The sequence below is a fragment of the Taudactylus pleione genome, unplaced genomic scaffold, assembly GCF_031769625.1.
Source record: "Taudactylus pleione unplaced genomic scaffold, aTauple2 ptg000354l, whole genome shotgun sequence".
Classification (NCBI taxonomy): domain Eukaryota; kingdom Metazoa; phylum Chordata; class Amphibia; order Anura; family Myobatrachidae; genus Taudactylus; species Taudactylus pleione.
Window position 1 is genome coordinate 1,018,551 of NW_028284755.1, and position 19,617 is coordinate 1,038,167.

Sequence of the window (19,617 nt, forward strand, 5' to 3'; positions counted from 1 at the left end):
GCAAGCGCTGTGTGCTCGCAAGCAGCTCGATTTTTAGGCACTCTGCATGCGCCGCGTCCAGTGTGCGCAAGCCTCACCGAGCGACTGAAGCTCAGTTGCTACGGGGCTCGCATTAAGACTCAGTGGCTGTCGATGGTGAGTGACAGCTCACCCCGTTTTCAGGGCGGTTAGGGGGGGTGGCTGGACAAACGAAGGCGTTCCCTTAGGAACGCCTGGCATTTGTAGGGAGACCTTACTGACATCGCTACTGTTGTCAGTAGTTGACTTCCTGCTCTATTAGAGCAGGTAGTCCACTCAGCCTTGTGGCAGCCTAGACCCTACCATAGGGTCTCGTCGCAAGGTCGATGGTCGCGATTATCGCGATGGTCTCCTGGCTGCTCGCACAAGCTGTGGGTGGTCTCCCACAGCTTTGCGAGTGCCTGGGGAACAAAAAAAAAAAAAAGCCCACAATCCCAGCATTCAGGCAGCAGCAGCGAGCGGGTCTGAATCCTGCCCTTAGAGTGAATACTATTGATCTATGGTGTCCAACCATGTTAGTGAATATTAGTGAATCACCAAAATGTCACACCAGTGAATTTATGTAAATATGAATGTAATTTTTGTAGTTATATTATATAGCAAGCACCAGTATGGCATAGTATACAGCATTATGGGCCTCATTCTGAGTCAGACGCAGCAGCATCGTTGGACGCAGTGGAGAGGTGTTTGTTTTCTGAGTTACACCACACATACATACTGAAGGTGTTTGTACAGATATGCAGTACAGATTTGGACACACACAAAGAAGTGCATCAGAAATGTGTTGGCCATTCCTGTTTGGTTACACAAGATTGGCTAATCAGATGCAGATGTAGTGATGGGCGTGTTATTGGAGTAACACAGTAGTGCTGGGGAAAGTGGCTGTGTACAGAGATGCTGAATCGCTCACGTTGGAGGCCATACTTATTTAAATGATCTGCCCCTAGCATAGGGCTGGTGCAAGTTTCAATGGCGCGACTAACTTTAGCGTCTGAAGCTGCACAAAGCATGATTGCATCGTCTGAGCACACTAACAGTGGGTGTCTTTGTCCTTGCACATTCAGATGCATGGATGTACACCAGGGAAGGGCTTTGTTGGCATTGGTATTAAGTCGCAGACTCAACTGCATCAAAAGACGCATGGACGGCCTCTACGGGAGGTAGTATCCCACTCCCCTCAACAGTCCCCGCCCCCATTAGGGCTGCTACCAGAATTTTCCCGGGCTGGTTTTTCATCCCAATCCGCCCCTGTCTCAATCTACCATCTTTCTTTTTAACGAAAAACAACCCTGCTCCCGCAGGTGACTTTGATTATGAAACCATGTTCCAAGTTCTCCTGAATGTACTCAGACACCGCCTGAGCTTCAGGAGGCGAGAGAAGAAACTACCACAAGGAGGTATTTTCTCTGGAAGTAAATCTGTAATGCAGTCCCACTCCCTATGAGCTGGAAGTATTTCAGTGGCTTTCTCACTAAACACATCCTTAAAGGACCGATATGGAGCTGGAAGAGAATTCTCTGAAGAAATAGCCAAACTCTGAATGACAACTTGTGGTGGATTGATGAATGGCAAACATGACTGAGGGCACTGAGATCCCCATGACATAATTTGCGGTTCATTGCAATCTAAAATAGGAGCATGCCTGTGAAGCCACAGAAGACCTAGAACAATCAGAATTTCTGCTGACGTAAGTATGTAAAATGAAATTAACTCCTTATTAAGGTCTCCGACTTGCATGATGACCTTAGAAGTCCTGGAGCGAACGGTAGCCATAGGAATTTTGTTCCCGTCCACTCCTATAATGCAGAGTGATGCCTCTAATGGCTCACTTGGAATGCCTAACTCCTGAACTTTCTTGGCTGAGATGAAACTGCCATCAGCACCAGGGACTAAAAAGGAATTAATAACATCAGAGAGTTTCTCTAAAACTAGAATCACGTCAATAGTAAATTGGGAGAAAACTTTCAACTTTGGGATGTACTGAAATGCACCTAATCTGACCACCCCTCAATCAATTAGGCCTTCTCGTTTCCTGGATGTTTAGAACAACATGAGAGAAGGTGTCCTGGTTCTCCACAATATAAACACAGTTTGTTCCTGAACCTCATTTTCCTTTATTCACTTTGTCAGCAGGTAGACATGACTTTTCAATCTGCATAGGTTCTTCTGGGGCCTCAGTTGGAGCTGTAAAATGAGGAGCAAGCTTGAAATTGAAGCACCTGGACTGTTCTTTCTCCTGTGCTCTTTCTCTGTGGTAGAGATCTACCCAGATACACAGAGAGATCAGGTCATCCAAGGTGGTTGGCAATTCCCTGGATGTACATATGTCCTTGATTTGCTCTGACAGACCTTGCATAATGCTGCTACCTAGGCCTCATTGTTTCACCCAAATTCCAAGACAAGGGTCCGGAATTGTACAGCATATTATCCAGCAGTCTGGTTGCCTTGCTTCAAATGTAGAATGGCCGAACTTGTATTTAGGGATTGGTGAGTCCAATTACTGAGGTGCAAAGTCTAATGTGCCAGCAATATTTACCAGGGACCCTCGCAAGAAGATTTGGACTTGGCTGCATCTGACACGCAGCAGCAGCAGTAGGTAACACAAAACATCACTCACTAGACTGCTCTTTGCATCACCAACTTCACTAAAAGGCATAGTGGTGTCAATTTCTCAGAAAAACTCAGGGATCCCTTTGAAAAAGCTTATCAGCTTTTACTCACCTCAGAATTTGTGAAAGCATTATACCTGGGCGATTTCAAACACATCCCATGTTTTACTCATGCAATCAATTTGTTGTAGAATGTATTTAAAATTGACACAGGAGTAAAAAATTTGGAACATTTTCACCATTTAGCACCTTCATGTAGAAGATTGCAGCGGCTGCAAGAAAAGATAAAATTGCCCATCCACCAACTTAAGAGGTAGTAACAAGGTGATATTCCACCCTTTATAAGGTTCAGCGAATGGAGGAAGAGCAACAAGACAACCAAACCTACACAACAAGCCATGACATTGGGAGAGGGAATGTACAGCACAGTGGAGAATACTTCTCATGTAGTGCAAGGTGCTGAAACCATTTGAAGTAGTCACTTGTGAAATTAGTTCAGACTCTGCCAGCTTGAGGCAATTGATTCCCCTATTTAGACAGTTGGAAAAGCAGCTTGAGAAACTGAAGGAGGAGATTTAATAACGCGATTCTGCTAAGTATGTTGGACTTATAGCTCAAGTCCTTTAATCGCTTTGTCAGAATCCAAGGGTTGTCAACATCTTGAAATTGGATCATTACATTTTGTCATCCGTGCTTGACCCTCTACCATAACGTAGTCTGATACGGTCATCATCCATAGAATGGTTGAGGATTATTTTAATGACAATGTACAAATACACATGTCAGACAGTCCCTTTGACTCCCAAAAGAAAGTGAGCTAAAGTGATTGGATTGTTAAACTGTGCATGTCCTTTTTAATATACAACATAAGGGTGGGTGGGAAGCCGAAGGACAATTCCTCTTGCAGCACTTTTCATTATGGTCTTTGTCAAGATTGTGTGTGTTTGACAAGTAGTACAGTGTACTGTATATTACTTTACTTTACTGGGGTGTTCATGTTCTTTTGTACCTAGCAATGCCATCCAACACCAGGTTCTCATCCAGGCAGACTGTATAGGTCCAATTTTCGGAAGCTTCTTAGCTGATGCAGACTAGTATCATCAATCTTTGACATATGGTTGCTCAATGATGAAAATGTTGAGAAATGTTTATGGCCATAGAAAGCATCTCCTGCATGCCCCATTATATTTTTTTTAAAATGTGGACCACCAAGTTTATTTTATGGACAAAACATGGGACATGTTCACCCAGTTGTAATAATTCATCTATCATAATTTATTGAGATTTTTTTACAATCCTTGCCACTTCTTTGATCAACTTTTTTTAGAATTCTGAATCAGGGCCCACCTCCATTAATATGGAGCGTCCTCCTGGACGCTCGTATAGCTGTGGGTCACCACCCACAGCATATACGAGCGTGCAGGATGATGGTCGCGATGGTCTCGACCATCGCGACCATCGAAACTGCAAGCAAAAGCCTGCGGTTGAGTTTTTCAACCGCAAGGCCAGGAGTGATTTTGGCTCTACTAGTGATGTCAGTGGGGCCGCCTTCAGATGGTAGGCGTTCCCTTGGGAATGCCTCCATCTGGCAGGCACGCCCCCGGCACGCCCACCAAATGGGGCGTGCTGTCAGTCAACATCGACATCACGCCCCCTTTGATGAGACACTCCGAGCGAAGGAAAGTCCTTCGCTCGTCGCGTCTCGCGCATGCGCACAACGGAGCTCCCTCCATCGTGCGCATGCGCAGTGCGGACCATCAACCCGCAAGTGGGTCTGAATGAGGGCCTTAATGCTCTCCCCTCCTCCCTCATAAATTTGCTTCCGAATCAAAAATTTAAATTAAAATGACAAACTAATAAATACTTACTTCCTGTCACTGCCTTTGGGCCTCTGATCTATTTTTTTATTATTGAAAACATGGGCTCTTATAGTTTATTAAACTGCCATCCTGCCCAACACTGCAGTGCCACTCTGTTTCCTAGATGTGTCATGTTGGAAGTTGAATTGCCACATGCTTGTGCCACCCACTGCTGTTGCTTAGCTTAGTCAGCCAGCTAGCTTGGTATAACCTTTTGGCCTAAACTGGATGAAAACAATATTGTGAGCTGTGATGTGCTCAAAATTGACTGAAAATGACTGGAAATGATTGTTATTGAGGTTAATAATACTGTAGGAACAAAAACAGACCTAAATTATGTGAGTTTAGATGTTTTTATAAATTTTTGAAAAAATATACATCCAAAACACATGAGGGTGGTTTTGGAAAGCCCAAAACCCGATGACGAATTAGAACCAAAACACGCGGGTCAGCTCACATCTCTACTTATAAGCAAGTATCCATTTACAGAAGACAATTAGAATGCAAATAGAGAAATACAAGGTAATACAGAGAAATACAATTCAGCCAATAAATGACATTATAGTTGCATGTCTCAGCACAGCATGCCAGACACTTTAGTACAAAAGTCCCTCCTGAGCCCTATTTATCTTTATCTATCAGATGATGTCATTAAGGTTTATACAGATGATCATTCTAATCTGTCTCAACATCTGTGGATCTGTCTTTCAGTCATATTGTCACATGCAGACTTGTGCATGTTTCTCCCCCTGCCATACGTCACCCTAAATAACCTTGACCTGTGTCACACTAGCTTTTATCCTACTTGACTTATGTAACTTCAGCAGCCATTTTATCATATATATATTCATAAGTGTCTAGGGCCCATTTTAATTTCTATATACCGTGTTTATATATATATATATATATATATATATTCCAATCGGTCCGGTACTCTAATACCTCCTGCGGTTGATGTAGCCGCCGTGCCTTCACATGTATCCTTGACAAGAGGGCTGTATATGCCTAGAAACGTTGGAGTAAACATCTTTTGCTACTGAAAGACCTCCAGTGCCACCTGTTTTTATTCTCTCTCTCTCTCTCTCTCTCTCTCTATATATATATATATATATACATATATGTATATCCCATTTCTCAATATCTATTCTTCTAATCATAATTACCTTACAGTTGACAAGTACAGTTTGAGTCTCCCATATCAAAAATGCTTGGGACCGGGGTTATTTTGGATATTGGGATATTCCGTACTTTGGAATATTTTCATACCATAATGAAATATCTTGGGAATAGGACCCATATATACACACAGAATGCATTTATGTATTATACACACCTTATACACATAGCCTGCAGGTAATTTTATACAATATTTTTAATAATGTTGTGCCTTAAACAAAGTTTGTGTACATTGAACCATCAAAAAGCAAAAGTGTCACTATCTGAGTCATGCTAAAAATATTCTGTATTTTGAATAGTCCGTATATCAGAATATTTGGATATGGGAGACTCAACTTGTAATTAATATATTTGTCTATATTCAGTACTGTATGAGTGTATATATAATGTAGAAGGTTTAGACAAAACACATTTATGTTTCTTATAAAGTAAACATATATATGAGAGATGCTCCAAACCACCTGCGCCCTGTGAATGCAGCCCAATACACACTTAAGGAGCACCACTCCTTCAGAAATATGCACAAATATAAAAGTAAGCATTCCACAGGCGCTGTCACATCCTACGATTTCTTTCTTTTTCTTTCTCTCCCCCTCTGTGTAGAGTTTCTCAAGTGAGGAAAGAAATAGGCAGTTAATCTCCAATCAGGACAAACTTTTCTAGGTGATGAGGCAATATATCAATCAGGGACTCACCTATGCAAGGTGCCCTATATTCCCATAATAAATTCTGTAACTCCGTCTACCAGAAAAATGCCTTCACTGGGTACAATAACCTGAATCTCCCCGTCGGGGATAGACTCACCTGGGACCAGGTATCGACGTTCCCCAAAAGGTTTCTTCATCAAATCCTCTGTCTCTTGTTACACCATACACTGACATTTGTGGGTGACCAAAATACTTTATTCAAAGTCCATATTCCAAAAAAGATATTTATTCAAAGATGCCAAAAAAATCATAATCCAAGATAAAAATTAATAACAACAAACATTCAGCCAGTATCTGTATTCACCTGTAAACTCTGAGGTCACTTCATCTGGATCGAAGTATAGCACACAGTTATAAGTTCTTGTATTCAAGGTGAATCCAGTACAGCTGCAAACAAGAAAAACACCAACGCGTTTCCGACCATATAGGTCCTTCCTCAAGGTGGATCCAGCCTGAGTGAAGTGACCTCAGACTTTACAGGTGAATCCAGATACTAGCTGAATATTTGTTGTTATTATTTTTTATCTTGGATTATGATTTTTTGGGGATTTTTGAATAAATGTCTTTTTTGGAATATGGCCTTTGAATAAAGTATTTTGGTAGAGTAGAATGTAATAACCATAGCAAAAACATCTAAAATAAAATTCTGTCCAATACTGTCCAATTCCACAGAAAGGGTAATTAAATATAAAAATAATTACAAATAATTGAATGTAAAAAATTCCACTGTATAGAAGAGGTAGAGAATAGTTAACTTCTCCTATTCAAAGTGGCTCATTCACAGAAATCTTCAAACTCCCGTATCACCTCCGTTCATATAAAAGAGAGAGAAGGAACTCCATAGTGCATTATCACTTAAGTAATAAGTAAAAGATAAACATCAGTTTAAAAACAAATCCACCATGACATCAGTAAAAATAAAGGCGTACCAGAGGGTGTGGGTGTAAACAGATTACACCTAAATCGCTTGAAAAAACACTCCCTGGGAACAGGAATCTGTTGAATCTTCGGCAACCTTAAGTATCTCTGAACAGGTCCCCACTTACTGGATCCAAGCCCTCAATTATAATACCAACGCGTTTCAACTTCCAATTGGGTCTTTTTCAAGGTGTAAAAATAGGTGGACTACTGTCCTTTATATATCCTCCCTGGGTATCCCATTGGTGGATCCTTAATGAAATAATAATCTCTAAAACATATGTAGATACACTTAACATAAAACCAGTACTTCTATTTTAAAACAATCACATTTATACAGACATTCCTAAAAACTGAGAAAGCTAAAAATAATAAAAACACTGAAATGGAACGCGTAAGTGCCCAACTTCCAGTCCGATGGTGACACGCAAGCGTCACATCCGGCTAGGCTTTCCGGAGGTGGGAGGATGTCTTAATCAGCATTCTCCTCCGAGGTGAAGTGCAGGCCTATATAATATCCGGTCCAGCAGGTGACCCGCACACGTCACCTCCGGTTACTATATTCTCGTTTTCTCTTCAGTGAGACGCAAGCCCATGTTATATCCGGTCTAGCAGTGACCCGCCTACGTCACTTCCAGTATTGGATGGGCAGTATCTAAGAAGTAGTTGCTGTGATAAGGCATGACCCTATTCTTTTGCCTAATACCTCATTTACTCTATTCCCACATGTAGAGGGGTAGATAATGGCTTTTGTATTCTGTAAGTAGCCAAGTTATACATAAAGTAATTGGCTATCAAAAACAAACACTTCTGATGCCATCTTTGAAGAGGGATCCCAGAATTAATCGGGAATAAAGTGCCAATAGGAAGAAGGCAATAAAAATACACAAAAACATGTAAAAAATACATATAAAAATACATAATAAATAACAAAAGACACTACTCACATATTTGTTAAAAAACAAATACACCAGAATTCATTCATAGAAACCACTTTAGCTCAAAATCTCTATTTAAGCCATTGGGTTTAAGTGTATTAAAATCAAAAATGTATTTATTTTCTGTTTGTGCTAAACGAGTTTCTTGATCTTTTTTTCTTCAATGACTGGCCACTTACTTGATCCCAATAATACGTTTTATACTGTTAGTGGCATGATTGTGTATTTCTTTAAAATGAGCAGATAAAGAATGGTTATCAAATCCTTTCTTATATTCCTTAGATGCTCTGACCATCTATCATTCAAACACCTACCCATTTGTCCAATATATTGCAACCCACATGTGCATTCTATCAAGTAAACATAGTTCTTGCTAGTACATGTAATAAAATCTGATATTTTGTATAACTGGCCAGTTTTATTTGATTGACATCCTCAATTTTCATAGTTTGTTTTGTAAAAGTCCTACATACTAAGCAGGTCCCACAATGGTGAAAACCCTTGGTCTTTATTTGACCAGTTCTCTTAGGTGGGATCGCACTCTTTACAATTTTATTTTTAATATTAGGAGCCTTCCTGTATACAAACTTGGGTCTGGAAGGAATAATGGACTTAAGAATGGGATCTCTTGTAAGAAGGTTCCAGTTCTTTCTAATTATTTTTTCAACATCCTTATGTTGTACATTAAAAGAATAAAAGGTAGTATACAAGAATCAGGGGTATTGTCTTGTCGAGAGTTAGATTTTAGTAAGATCTCTCTATCAGATGTGACCATCTTTTGTATTTGGTCATCAATCTCATGATTTGAATACCCTTTAGAGATAAACCTGTTCCTATAAGTTTTAATTTGATCTTTAAAGACTTGTACGTCTGAACAGTTTCTTCTGATTCTCCTAACTTGACCTTTTGGGATGTTTTTTATCCATGTGGGGTGGTGGTGACTATTGTGATCTATATAGGCATTACAGTTAGTTTGTTTGCAGTAATTACACATTTTAACATATTACTGTATCTTCTACATAGAAGGTGAGATCTAAGAAATGACTTATACTCTACTGTGATGATATGTCAACTCAATATTAAATTCATTATTTTCCAGAGTCTTTTTAAATTCTTCTAGTAGACTTTCTTCACCCTTCCATATGAACCAAATATCGCCGATTTATCTGTACCAATAGACAATATTCTCCAAAAATGGGTTGTTGTTCCTGATAGACGTAATTTCCCAGAAACCTATACAGAGGTTAGCATACAAGAGTGCGAAATGGGTACCCATAGCTGTTCCTCTTGTTCGTATATAGTATTTACCCAAAAAACAGAAAAAAATATGATTTAAGATTAAATCAATACCTTCCTTGAGGAGTCAAATTTTACCCTCCTGTGTTTCCCCTTTGTTTAGAAAATATTCTACTGCCTCTAAACCTTTGGTATGTTCAATGATAGTATATAAACTCTTCACATCTGCAGTTACTAAAATTAAATCCTTCCCATATAAGGCCATTTGTTTTATTAAGTATATCAGAAGTATCCTTGATGTATGATTTTAATTGAACAACTTCCGGTTGTAAGTGGTAATCTACAAAGTGGGAGTGATTGGCAGTAATGGAATTGGTCCCAGCTACAATCGGGCGTCCAGGTGAATTTATTTGGTCTTTATGTACCTTGGGGAGAATATAGAAAACTGGTATAGTTGACAATATATTTCATCTCATTTTCTGTAAGGGTACACAAATTTTTATGTTTTAATAGTAGATTAGTCAAGAGTTTTTCAGTTTTTTTGCTTGGATTAACTTTAAGAGCTTTGTAGGTTTCTGTATCATTTAGTTGCCTCATTATCTCTATATTATAATTAACAGTATCCATGATCATAATGCTACCGCCTTTATCGGCGGGTTTTATCGTGATCTATGGATTGTTACCTAGATCTTTGAGTGCCTTTTTTTCTTTAAATGTGAGATTATCCTTTTTGAAAACATTCTTTTTGATTTCCATACTTTCTAAATCCATACTGACTGCTTTAGTAAAACTGTCTATAAAGCATCCACGATTGAAAGCCGGATTGAAAGTTGATCTTGGTCTAAATAACTCTCTATTGTCGTTCCCTCTAGTTTGTTACTTAAAAAATGTTTTTTAAGTGATACTTTCCGTACGAACTTTTGTAGATCCAGATGTGTACTAAATTTATCTAGTTTATTATTAGGGGTGAATTTTAGTCCTTTAGCTAGAACTAAATTATCTTCCTTAGACAGTACATGCTTACTTAGAGAAAGAACAAGATACAAAAATCTTTAATCTATCTCATTGGGAACTACAATCGGGGGATTGTTGGTACTTTTTCTTTTGCCCCCCCCGGCAACCCCTAGTGGGTTTAGTTTTCCATTTAGTTTTACCTCTAATTAATTCCAGTTGTTCATCATTCTGTTCTTCTCTAAAAAATTCCTATTATTCATTGGTTGGAATCTATTATAGGTAGGTAGGGGGCTCCTAGTTCTTCTGTCATCGTCAATGTGCCACTCATCTTTTACGTAGGAGTCTCTAGAGGGACTTCTAAAAGGTCTTCTATTAAAGATTTGAAATCTTAGGGGCTGTCTATCAAAATGTGTTCTCCTCTGTCCGTTATAGCGTGACCTTACTTTTCTGGGATTCTCCCAATCATCTTCTCTGAAACTAACTCTCCTAGATTTATAGCTTTCCACACGATCTCTTCTGTTATTTCTCTGTTTGTATTGGGGATATACAAAATTTTCTTTCTCAGATTCATCATAGTCACAGGTACAATCTTCTTCGTATGAGTCTAAACGTTCCTTCGAACTCTTCATTCTACCTTTATCACCCAAAAGAGAAGGCTTTTTAACAATGATCTCTGTATTTCCATTAGATTCCTTGAGATCCCTTGACAACTATAGCTGCCATAAGTGAAGCGCGGGTTCTTACTACTATTTTGGTTCTTAATATTATGTAGAGTTCTACTCAAGTGTCTTAGCAGTATACACCACACAATTATTTACAATTATTATATTTCTGTCTTTTAAAACTTAATAATTTAGGTCCTTTATAAAATACATTAAATACATTAGGAATTAAACAAGGACAAGGATAAATGTTAACTCTCATTCATATTTTTGACTAGGAATTACTAATGATAAATGTACATGTATTCACGGTTAATAAATCCTCAAAGTTCATTTAATACAGTATTTGTTCCATGTGCAAAAATAAGCAGAGGCATATTTCTGGTTTATCAAAATGATCAGAGACTCCTGTGTTTGCTTAGCCACCCCCAAATGCTGACTACTGTGAAAGAATATGTATTTAAATGTTCAAATGTAGTGCAACAGAATGTTTCATTGAATTGTATCTGTATAGGTTTAAGTCAGCCACAGTAAATGTCCAAGGATAGCTACTTAAGGCTAAGGAGAACTAAGAAGAACTTTTAGAAATAGTGTACAGACCAATGAACTTCTTTGCTAGCAGCAACGCCAAGCATGAAAATGAATCTGCATATGCGCAGTAATGTTTTTTCTTCATTCGCAATCAGAATGCTTTATAATCTCGTGTAGATACAATAAATGAGCGGAGTGCTTGTTTACACAAAACGTGCTGTGTGTCTCTCACTCCCTGACCATATGCACTGAATGCTGCAATGCTGTACCTATGTGACTGACACTTGGATTGGTTATCTGGAGGCCCATTTTATAATGTTTTATAGCTTCACTTTCAGATTTCTTGTGATATTCTTCAAAACACCCATAGTTGAAGTGGATCTGCTGTTTCTCTTCATCTATAAGATCGGGGAATGACAAAACTTTTTTATATGTATCTTCTGCTTTCTTATATTCCTTTGCTTCACTGTACATTTGTGCTAGGTCTGTGTGTGCATATACAAATGTCTTCTTGTATTCCAGCGTTTTCTCAAAGTGAAATATGGCTTTTTGGATGAGTTCATCAATTTCTTCTGTGTGCATTTGTCTGCTTTGGATGTTCATCTTTCCAAATGTCTTCTTTTTATCAATTACCTTTTGTTTGTAACATAGTCCTATTTGGTGATGTAGAAATCCAGAGGAAGGTATAAGATCTAGTGCACTATTTAGAACTCGCAGAGCTTCATCTACCAGTCCAGCTCGTCTGTAAAACTTTGCCACATAGCGAAGTAGATATGGAAGATTTGGAGCTTGTTCTAGAGCTTCTTCAACATATTTTCTTCCCTCATTACCTTTTTTTAGGTCTTGTAGCTTCAGTGCAAGAAGTGCCTTCACCACAGCATCCTCTGGATTTAGTACTACAGCACGTTCCAACAGCGGTAATGATCTGCATTCTGAAGCAGTGCATTCTCTGCCATTGTATCCTTCCAATCGATAAACCACTGTTGCGTAGCCAGAGTTCCACTCAGGATCTTCTGGATCTAGTTCAAGAGCCTTCTCAAAGCATTCTTTAGCTTTTCCATAATATTGCCCACTAAATATTAGCAATGACCAACCTTGTTCCCCATAAATCTTAGATATGTCTTTACTGTTATTTGGGGAAAGCTGTAACTCTTTATTAATTTGGTCTATCTTGTCTATGTAGTTCTGAGAATCCTCATACTGCTTTAAGTAGTGGTACACCCAGGCGTAGTCCCCAAATGTCACCAGATACTTTCTGTCTGTCCCATCTGGATTGCTCTCTTTAATCTTTCCTTCCGCTTCCTCTAGATTGGCAATGGCTTTTGTGTAGTCGCCTTTAAGGTGCTTTATGTAGGCCAGTAGATTGTACACCATGTATTTGTTTTTGGTGACCAAAAATGTCAATTGGATGTGTAATCTGTCTTCTATTTCATCAATACCAATATCCTTTTCAAGAAGACTCCAAGTGAAATGGCATTTTATCTGTAGCAGTTTAGATTTAAGGTGATCTCTGGAAGCTTGCTATAGCAAGAAAATAAGACAAGTGGTTAGTATTAGGAAATACACACATGTTAGCAAATATCAATTTGTTACACACAATTGCTGATTATTTAATCCTTTGCTGACAAGTTTCAATGCATTACCAATGTGTCTTTTTAAAAGAATAATTTTGCTGTGACTGTTTCAGCACTTCACATATTGCTGATGTAATCAAAAGTTATAACAACTATCCAAAACTATAGTAGTGCAAGTGCCTAATGATTTTGCTGAATACATTTTTTTTTTTTTATATAGCTAAACATGAAAATGAAATTGAAGTTTCCAAGACTCTGTGCTTTGCAACAGTTTCAAATTGCATTTGTTTTGCTATAAAGGTGACTATAGCCATATAGAAGTGTGTATAGGTGGGTTGGTGAACTTGATGCATGTAAATGGCTCTCTGTAACAACATTGGTAACCATGCCAACATTGAACACTCAATTTTTTATATAATCGGCATTGTGGAAACACAAGGGTTTTTGTAAAATTAAATCAGTCAGTGCCAGCTAAGCTTCTCTTGTTGCCAGCTGACAGTATAAAGAAAGAAGTATAAAGAAACAGCTATTGCGAGCGGCCAGGATGTTGGTCGCGATGGTCAAGACCGTCGCGACCATCGGGGCTTGCGACGAGACCCTTGTGGTAAGGTTTTATCTGCCGCAAGCCCCAGAGAGCATCCGGCTCTAATAGAGCCGGAAGCTCTCCCGCTGACATCACTGTTGATGTCAGTCGGGCCGTCCACAAACGTCAGGCGTTTGCTTGGGAATGCCTCCATTTGTGAAGCCACACCCCCACCCCCCGCCACACCTACAAAACGAGGCGAGCTGTTGATCAACATCAACAGCCACCCCTTTTGTAGTGAGCCATGGAGCGAGAGAATTTCTCTCTCGCTCCGGGGCTTGCGCACACGCAGTGCAGTCGCTGCGTGTGTGCAGAGCCCACCATCAACCCGCTTGCGAGCACTCAAGCGCTTGTGAGCGGGTCTGAATCATGCCCACTATGCTTCATATTATTGTACGACATACAATTATAGTCACAGGGATCTTGAAGCACAAGACTGGTGGCTGTGTCTTGATTTACCTCTCCAGAGTACTCTGCAACACAAGGGTCTGACATACAATAAATGAGCTTTGATCGGTGATTAACCACTGTAGATTAATTAGCTGATTCGTCACTGTTCACCAGAGGATGATACGTAGAACTGTTCACCAGAGGACAAGATGTAGAAGCAGGAAAACTACTCATGGAGATGAATACAGATAGGAGCAGTACACTTCTTAATGCATAACTATATGAGAGCATTTCAAATCTTGATAAGGAACTAAGGGCCTAATATAGAGAGGAACACAGATGCACCGTGGCTACCTGTTGTAGGGGCTACCCATCGATGACCTTCTGCAAATGCCACTATGAAGCCCTTCCCTGATGAACATCTATACCTGTAAATGTGTATGGACAGAGCTGATAACTTTGAACATTTGAAATACCACCTGGTCCATCTTTAGATGCAACATAAAAACTTGCACAAGCTCTATGGCAGGTGCATATTTTACGTCTCAGTAAGGCCTCCAATGTGAATAGTTGAGCAAACATTTCAGTGACACACCTGTGACACTCCCATAATATGCCCATAAGATGGACTATCTCCGTGCACCTGTTTAGCAGCCTCCAGTCACTGCCCAGGAACGTCCAGCACTTTTCCAAGACATTTCTGATACCATGCATCTGAACCATAACAGTGACTTGGTGCATACACGCTGTGCAACGTACGTGTCATAGGAGCTTTTAGGGATTTTTTCACATGTACAGTAGCAAAAAAAATCGCTCAACTCCTTAAACATGGGCACCGCGTAAAAAGGGCTATAAAGTTATTAAATTAGGGAGAAAAGGTAATGGAAAAGGGGAGAGAGTTGGAGTGGGGGCAAAATAGGGAAGAGTAGTGGCTATGGCAGAGAACTGTAACAATAACTACAGTTATCCAGTTTACCATAAATCTTCCTGTATAACATGAAGTTAGGCTACACACGGCTAATAATATTCATGAAATGGTAGCATGTGGAAAACACTTTTTCTTATTCTTATAAATATAAATAACAGAAACAGTAATTGTGGATACTGTTGGTAAATGACACAGTTGTGCTGAGGATTGATTTCACACCAAAAAAAAGGCTGTTTTATGATTTACTAAACTAACCCACTGATTCCAACACTCACCACCCTGAACATCATGCAGAGTCGGGTTAAAGGGGAGGTGGCAGGGGCAGCCCTCACACAAAGAATGGCCCCCACGCACATGCTAGATTATGGGAGCACTCAGTAACTTTATTGAACCGGTGGTCGCCAGTGCAATAAAGTTTATTTTATTTAATCAGTGTAGCGCGCATGATGTCATGCAGTGCTGCACCCGTTGTAAGAGATCAGGCAGCCAAAGAGCTATGCTGCAGCAGGCGACCGACAAACACGTAAAGTAAGTGTGGGGGTTGGGTGCAGGGCAGACACTGGGCAGAATAGACAGAAGGGGTCTTTGAGGAGGCCACTGGGGGGGCACTGTGGCCATATAGGAATTGCACAAGATAAGGGGCCAATTTATTGGAGGGGGCACCCACAACTTAGTTGCCCGGTGGCCCCCACAAGACCTAGGGGCCTATTCATCATAACTAAAAAAAATTGATGGAGGTAATTAGGTTTAGAACTCGCATGGAGTTCTACCTAATTACCAGAGGAATTCATCATTCCTCCTCTCCATAAGTATCTATGCCGAAAATCTGTCATGTTTGCGATGACAGCTTTTCAGGCAATAGATACTTTTTCCTATCTACTCTACCTTACAGCAGCTGTAATCAGTGCTGCGCATGCGCCATTGCCTTCACAAAATCAGCGCATGAGCAGCACTGATTACAGCTGCGGTAATTATGTCCTCCCCAAACCCCCCTCCGCTCACCTCCCCTCTCCCACCAACCTGGCTGTGTGTCACAGGCTGCAGCCGTGGGCCCCAACCTCCGGCTGAAAAGGTGAAAACAGTAAAGTTTTTAAAAAATAATTTTAAACTTTACTGTGTTCTGCTGGGAGAACACAGTCAAAGCAGCAGCCGGAGCCGGAGAAGGGACGAGGGAGCAACGGAGGGAGCCGTGGAGGACCGGCACATGCTGAAAGCAGGTAAGTACAACCCACTGTATGCCACCTGAGAGGGGCATATAGTACCACCATCAAATTCCGAGAATATATAATTTTCGGAATTTGATGAATAGCCTAATTTCTATATCCCCATACTAAAGTATGAGGAGTGTGGAACTTCAAGCAGATGGACTTAACCAGGAGATATCAGTGATATCTCCTGGGTTAAGTGTGTTAATGAATACGTAAAAAATGGTAATTAAGGAAAATGTCCTAAAAAACGTTATTTAGTGTTAATGATTAGGCCTCTTAATCTGGGCCTGATATCATGATAGAGGTGCAGAGCCTGGCTGCTATTAACTCAACCAAGGGTCCATAAGGTATTCTTTACCTCATCCATTGCCATTGCCATACACAATTGGGATTAATTGTCCCTCCACTCTTTCAAGGCCAATACACATTCATCTATAGCTCTCACATTTATCCACCATGCACAATTTAACATCTCTCTTTCTGCTGTACGCTTTCTATCCAAATTTTTTTCAGTATTTTTTTATTCCCTCCACAGTTATGATTTCCTAATCATTACTTCCCCCTTCGACACTCTGCACCCAATTAACTGTTTTGTTTCTTGCATCTACTACACTCACCAGCCTACACATGCAGAAAAAATACTTTTCCACGTATGTCCACTATCCTCCCTCCTCATTTAATGTGCTCTACAGAACACAAAATCTGTTTGTAAGAAATTCACATCCATCCTTGTTCTACAGTAATAATTTTAAAATTCCTGAACTTGCTTGCCAATATAGAAACCTTGCTTACCTCTTCTGACACTACATCCTCTGCAGATCTCTCCTATGGGGCACTTTCTTCCATTAACATTCCCACACCCAGAAACAGACAAGTTGGTGGAGTAGGCATTCTACTTTCTCCAGGAAAGTTCCAAGTTATACCCTTAAAGTTCTCCATCTCTTTCTTTTTAATATAATTTATTGAGTGAATCACATTAAAAATACAACATATATGGTTCAAAAATACATAAGTCACATAATATTCACATGATACAAAACCTGGGATATGTTAAACAACAATAAAGTGATACATTTTTGAAGAAAGTATATGAGCAAGAAGTATGAGATCAAGAAGATAATCTTGCAGTGACAGTGTGGCAAGCCATCTAGGAGAGAAAGTTAGAAAAGAGAAAAAGAAGGGAGATGGAGAGAGAAGAAAGAGGACGAAAAGAAAGGGAGACAGTAAATAAATAGAAGGGGGTACGACCTCAGATCACTAAGCCAATAAACAAAAATAAATCAAAGGATTAAGTGCTAAATGGTAAGGAAATGTTTTGGGAGGCCAGCCAAGGGGACCATATTTTGTCAAAGGACTATGAGGAGTGACGTATTATAGCAGTCATATATTCCATGCTATAAAAACATACCAAATACGTTTTAGGATTGCCTGCATAGATGATGGTGCGGGGTTTTTCCAGTCAGCTGCTATTTGGCAGGTCATGGCAGATACAATGTGCTGAAGCAGTTTATTTTGATGCTGGGAGAGGGTGGGAAGATTCAAGAGAAGAAGGAAATATTTAGAATCAAAAGGAATAGTAGTATTAAATAGTTGTGAGAGGAGATTGATAACCTCCTGCAAGATGACGGTCAATTTGGACAAGACCACCATATTTGCAAAAAGGTACCCTCATCTCGACAATCCCTCCAACACTTATCCAAAGTGTCGGGAAACATTGCTTTTAATCGAGAAGGTACATAGTACCACTGATAATAATTTATAAATAATTTCCTTGATTTTGACACAAATAGTACTAGAAGCGGCATTGTCCCAGATATCTGTCCAATCTTCACAATCTATCATGTATTCCAGATCCAGTTCCCATGTTACTTCATGTGGATCCCAGTTAGGACCCACTTCCTCAACTTGTAAGGCATATATAGTGGAGATTAGACCTCTGGTAGAGGAAAGTTTCCAACAGATAGACTCAAAGGAGGTTAAAGGTCTACTAGTCAAAGTTGAGCTAATTTTATAATGAAAATACCTAATTTGCAGATAGCGTAAAAAGTCTTTGGATGAAATTGCTGCTCTTTCTTGAATCTCAGAAAATTGGGAAAAATTATCTGTGGTAATATCATTTAAGTAATACATTTATCTGGATAGCTAAATGGTATAGGAGGATTTATATAAACCAGGGGGGAAAGGATTATAAAATAATGGTATCAAAGGAGATGGACCTGGGGCATATTTAAACATCTATTAACAAAATCCCATACAGCTAACGAGATGGAAACTATAGGATGGGAAGTAACTGTCATGGGGCAATGAATTCTGGGAAGCCAAAATAGTGGGCAAAGAATCCTGGTAAGCCAAAATAGGGACGATATAGAACTCTCCATCTCTTCTTTGAAGTCCAAAGTATCCATCTGTCTATTTTCTGCTCTCCACCTTAGTGTTGCGTCACTTTTGTCCTCTGGGTTTAGTTGTCTCATTTTTTGACAACTTTCCTGATCAGCACACTTATTTCCTATCCTTTCACCTGCCTACTATCATACTAGGTGGTAAATATACTAAGTGGCGTGTTTGAAGTATTTTTTTTAAACCTGATGGAAACTGACACAAATTGATGCAGGTTCTATTCCCAAAAGGTAGTATTTACTAAAACTAATTTTGACCTTCTAAATAGAATCCATCAATGATCCATAGAAGATTCTAAACTTCTATTCTGCTGGGATTCCACCATGAACCTGTCACTGTTCCACGTGCTTGGAAGCCTTTAGAGATCCCTAAGATCTATGCAGGCTTGTATAGTGTTAAAATTTAAAAAAAACACTAACAATTTAAAAAATGTATGGAAAACTGCCCCAGAGGTGGTTATTTCACAACCAGCCATGGGTTATTTCACTTAGGTGGGTTGTGAGAAATGGGGGGAAAAAGCATTGGGTCCACCGGTTTTGTCATTACATCAGCAACAGGCTGAAAGAAACAGGGCAACAGACACACAGCATGGGGTCCCACTGCCAATATGTTAAACAGTTCTAGACTGCTCATCCCTGGGCTGGAATCCCTAGGGAAGTAGGGGAACCCCGTCCAAAAAAAAAAAATAGGTCTCTCCTCTCTAAGGATAACCAGCACTGGGCTGAAAGTCTGTACTGATCTTAGGGATCTGTGCCGTGCTTACAAACCTGCTTGTTAGAGCCAGGCAATTGATTTTGGCGGGACTGCAGCGGGTTCTAAGCCCGCCGTTTAGTAGATCTGGAGTTTGTATACTTCAAATGGTAAAAAAAAATAATTGTCATACAATGTTCTATTGTATTGTAAAATGTGGTTTATTGGTAGGATTGATC

General features: G+C 39.7%; 1 protein-coding gene across 1 annotated transcript; it reads right to left on the reverse strand.

The window, feature by feature from the left end:
• Positions 1 to 1,329: 1,329 nt before the first annotated feature.
• Positions 1,330 to 19,163, reverse strand: LOC148508583 (interferon-induced protein with tetratricopeptide repeats 5-like). Its single transcript, XM_088444312.1, has 5 exons — positions 19,154 to 19,163; positions 11,891 to 13,125; positions 7,836 to 7,861; positions 6,674 to 6,756; positions 1,330 to 1,907 (listed from the first exon to the last, which is right to left on the reverse strand). The coding sequence occupies exons 1-5, from the start codon at positions 19,161 to 19,163 to the stop codon at positions 1,330 to 1,332; spliced, it is 1,932 nt and encodes a 643-aa protein (XP_088300438.1).
• Between the last annotated feature and the right edge of the window lie 454 nt (positions 19,164 to 19,617).

Excerpts from the sequence above, each read along its gene's own strand:
- LOC148508583 (XM_088444312.1), bottom strand. Across the intron at positions 7,862-11,890 it reads TCCAGATAACCAATCCAAGT|AGAAAACGAGAATATAGTAA; the intron begins GTCAGTCACATA and ends GTCTCACTGAAG. Across the intron at positions 1,908-6,673 it reads AGTGACCTCAGAGTTTACAG|TCCCTGGTGCTGATGGCAGT; the intron begins GTGAATACAGAT and ends ATTCCTTTTTAG.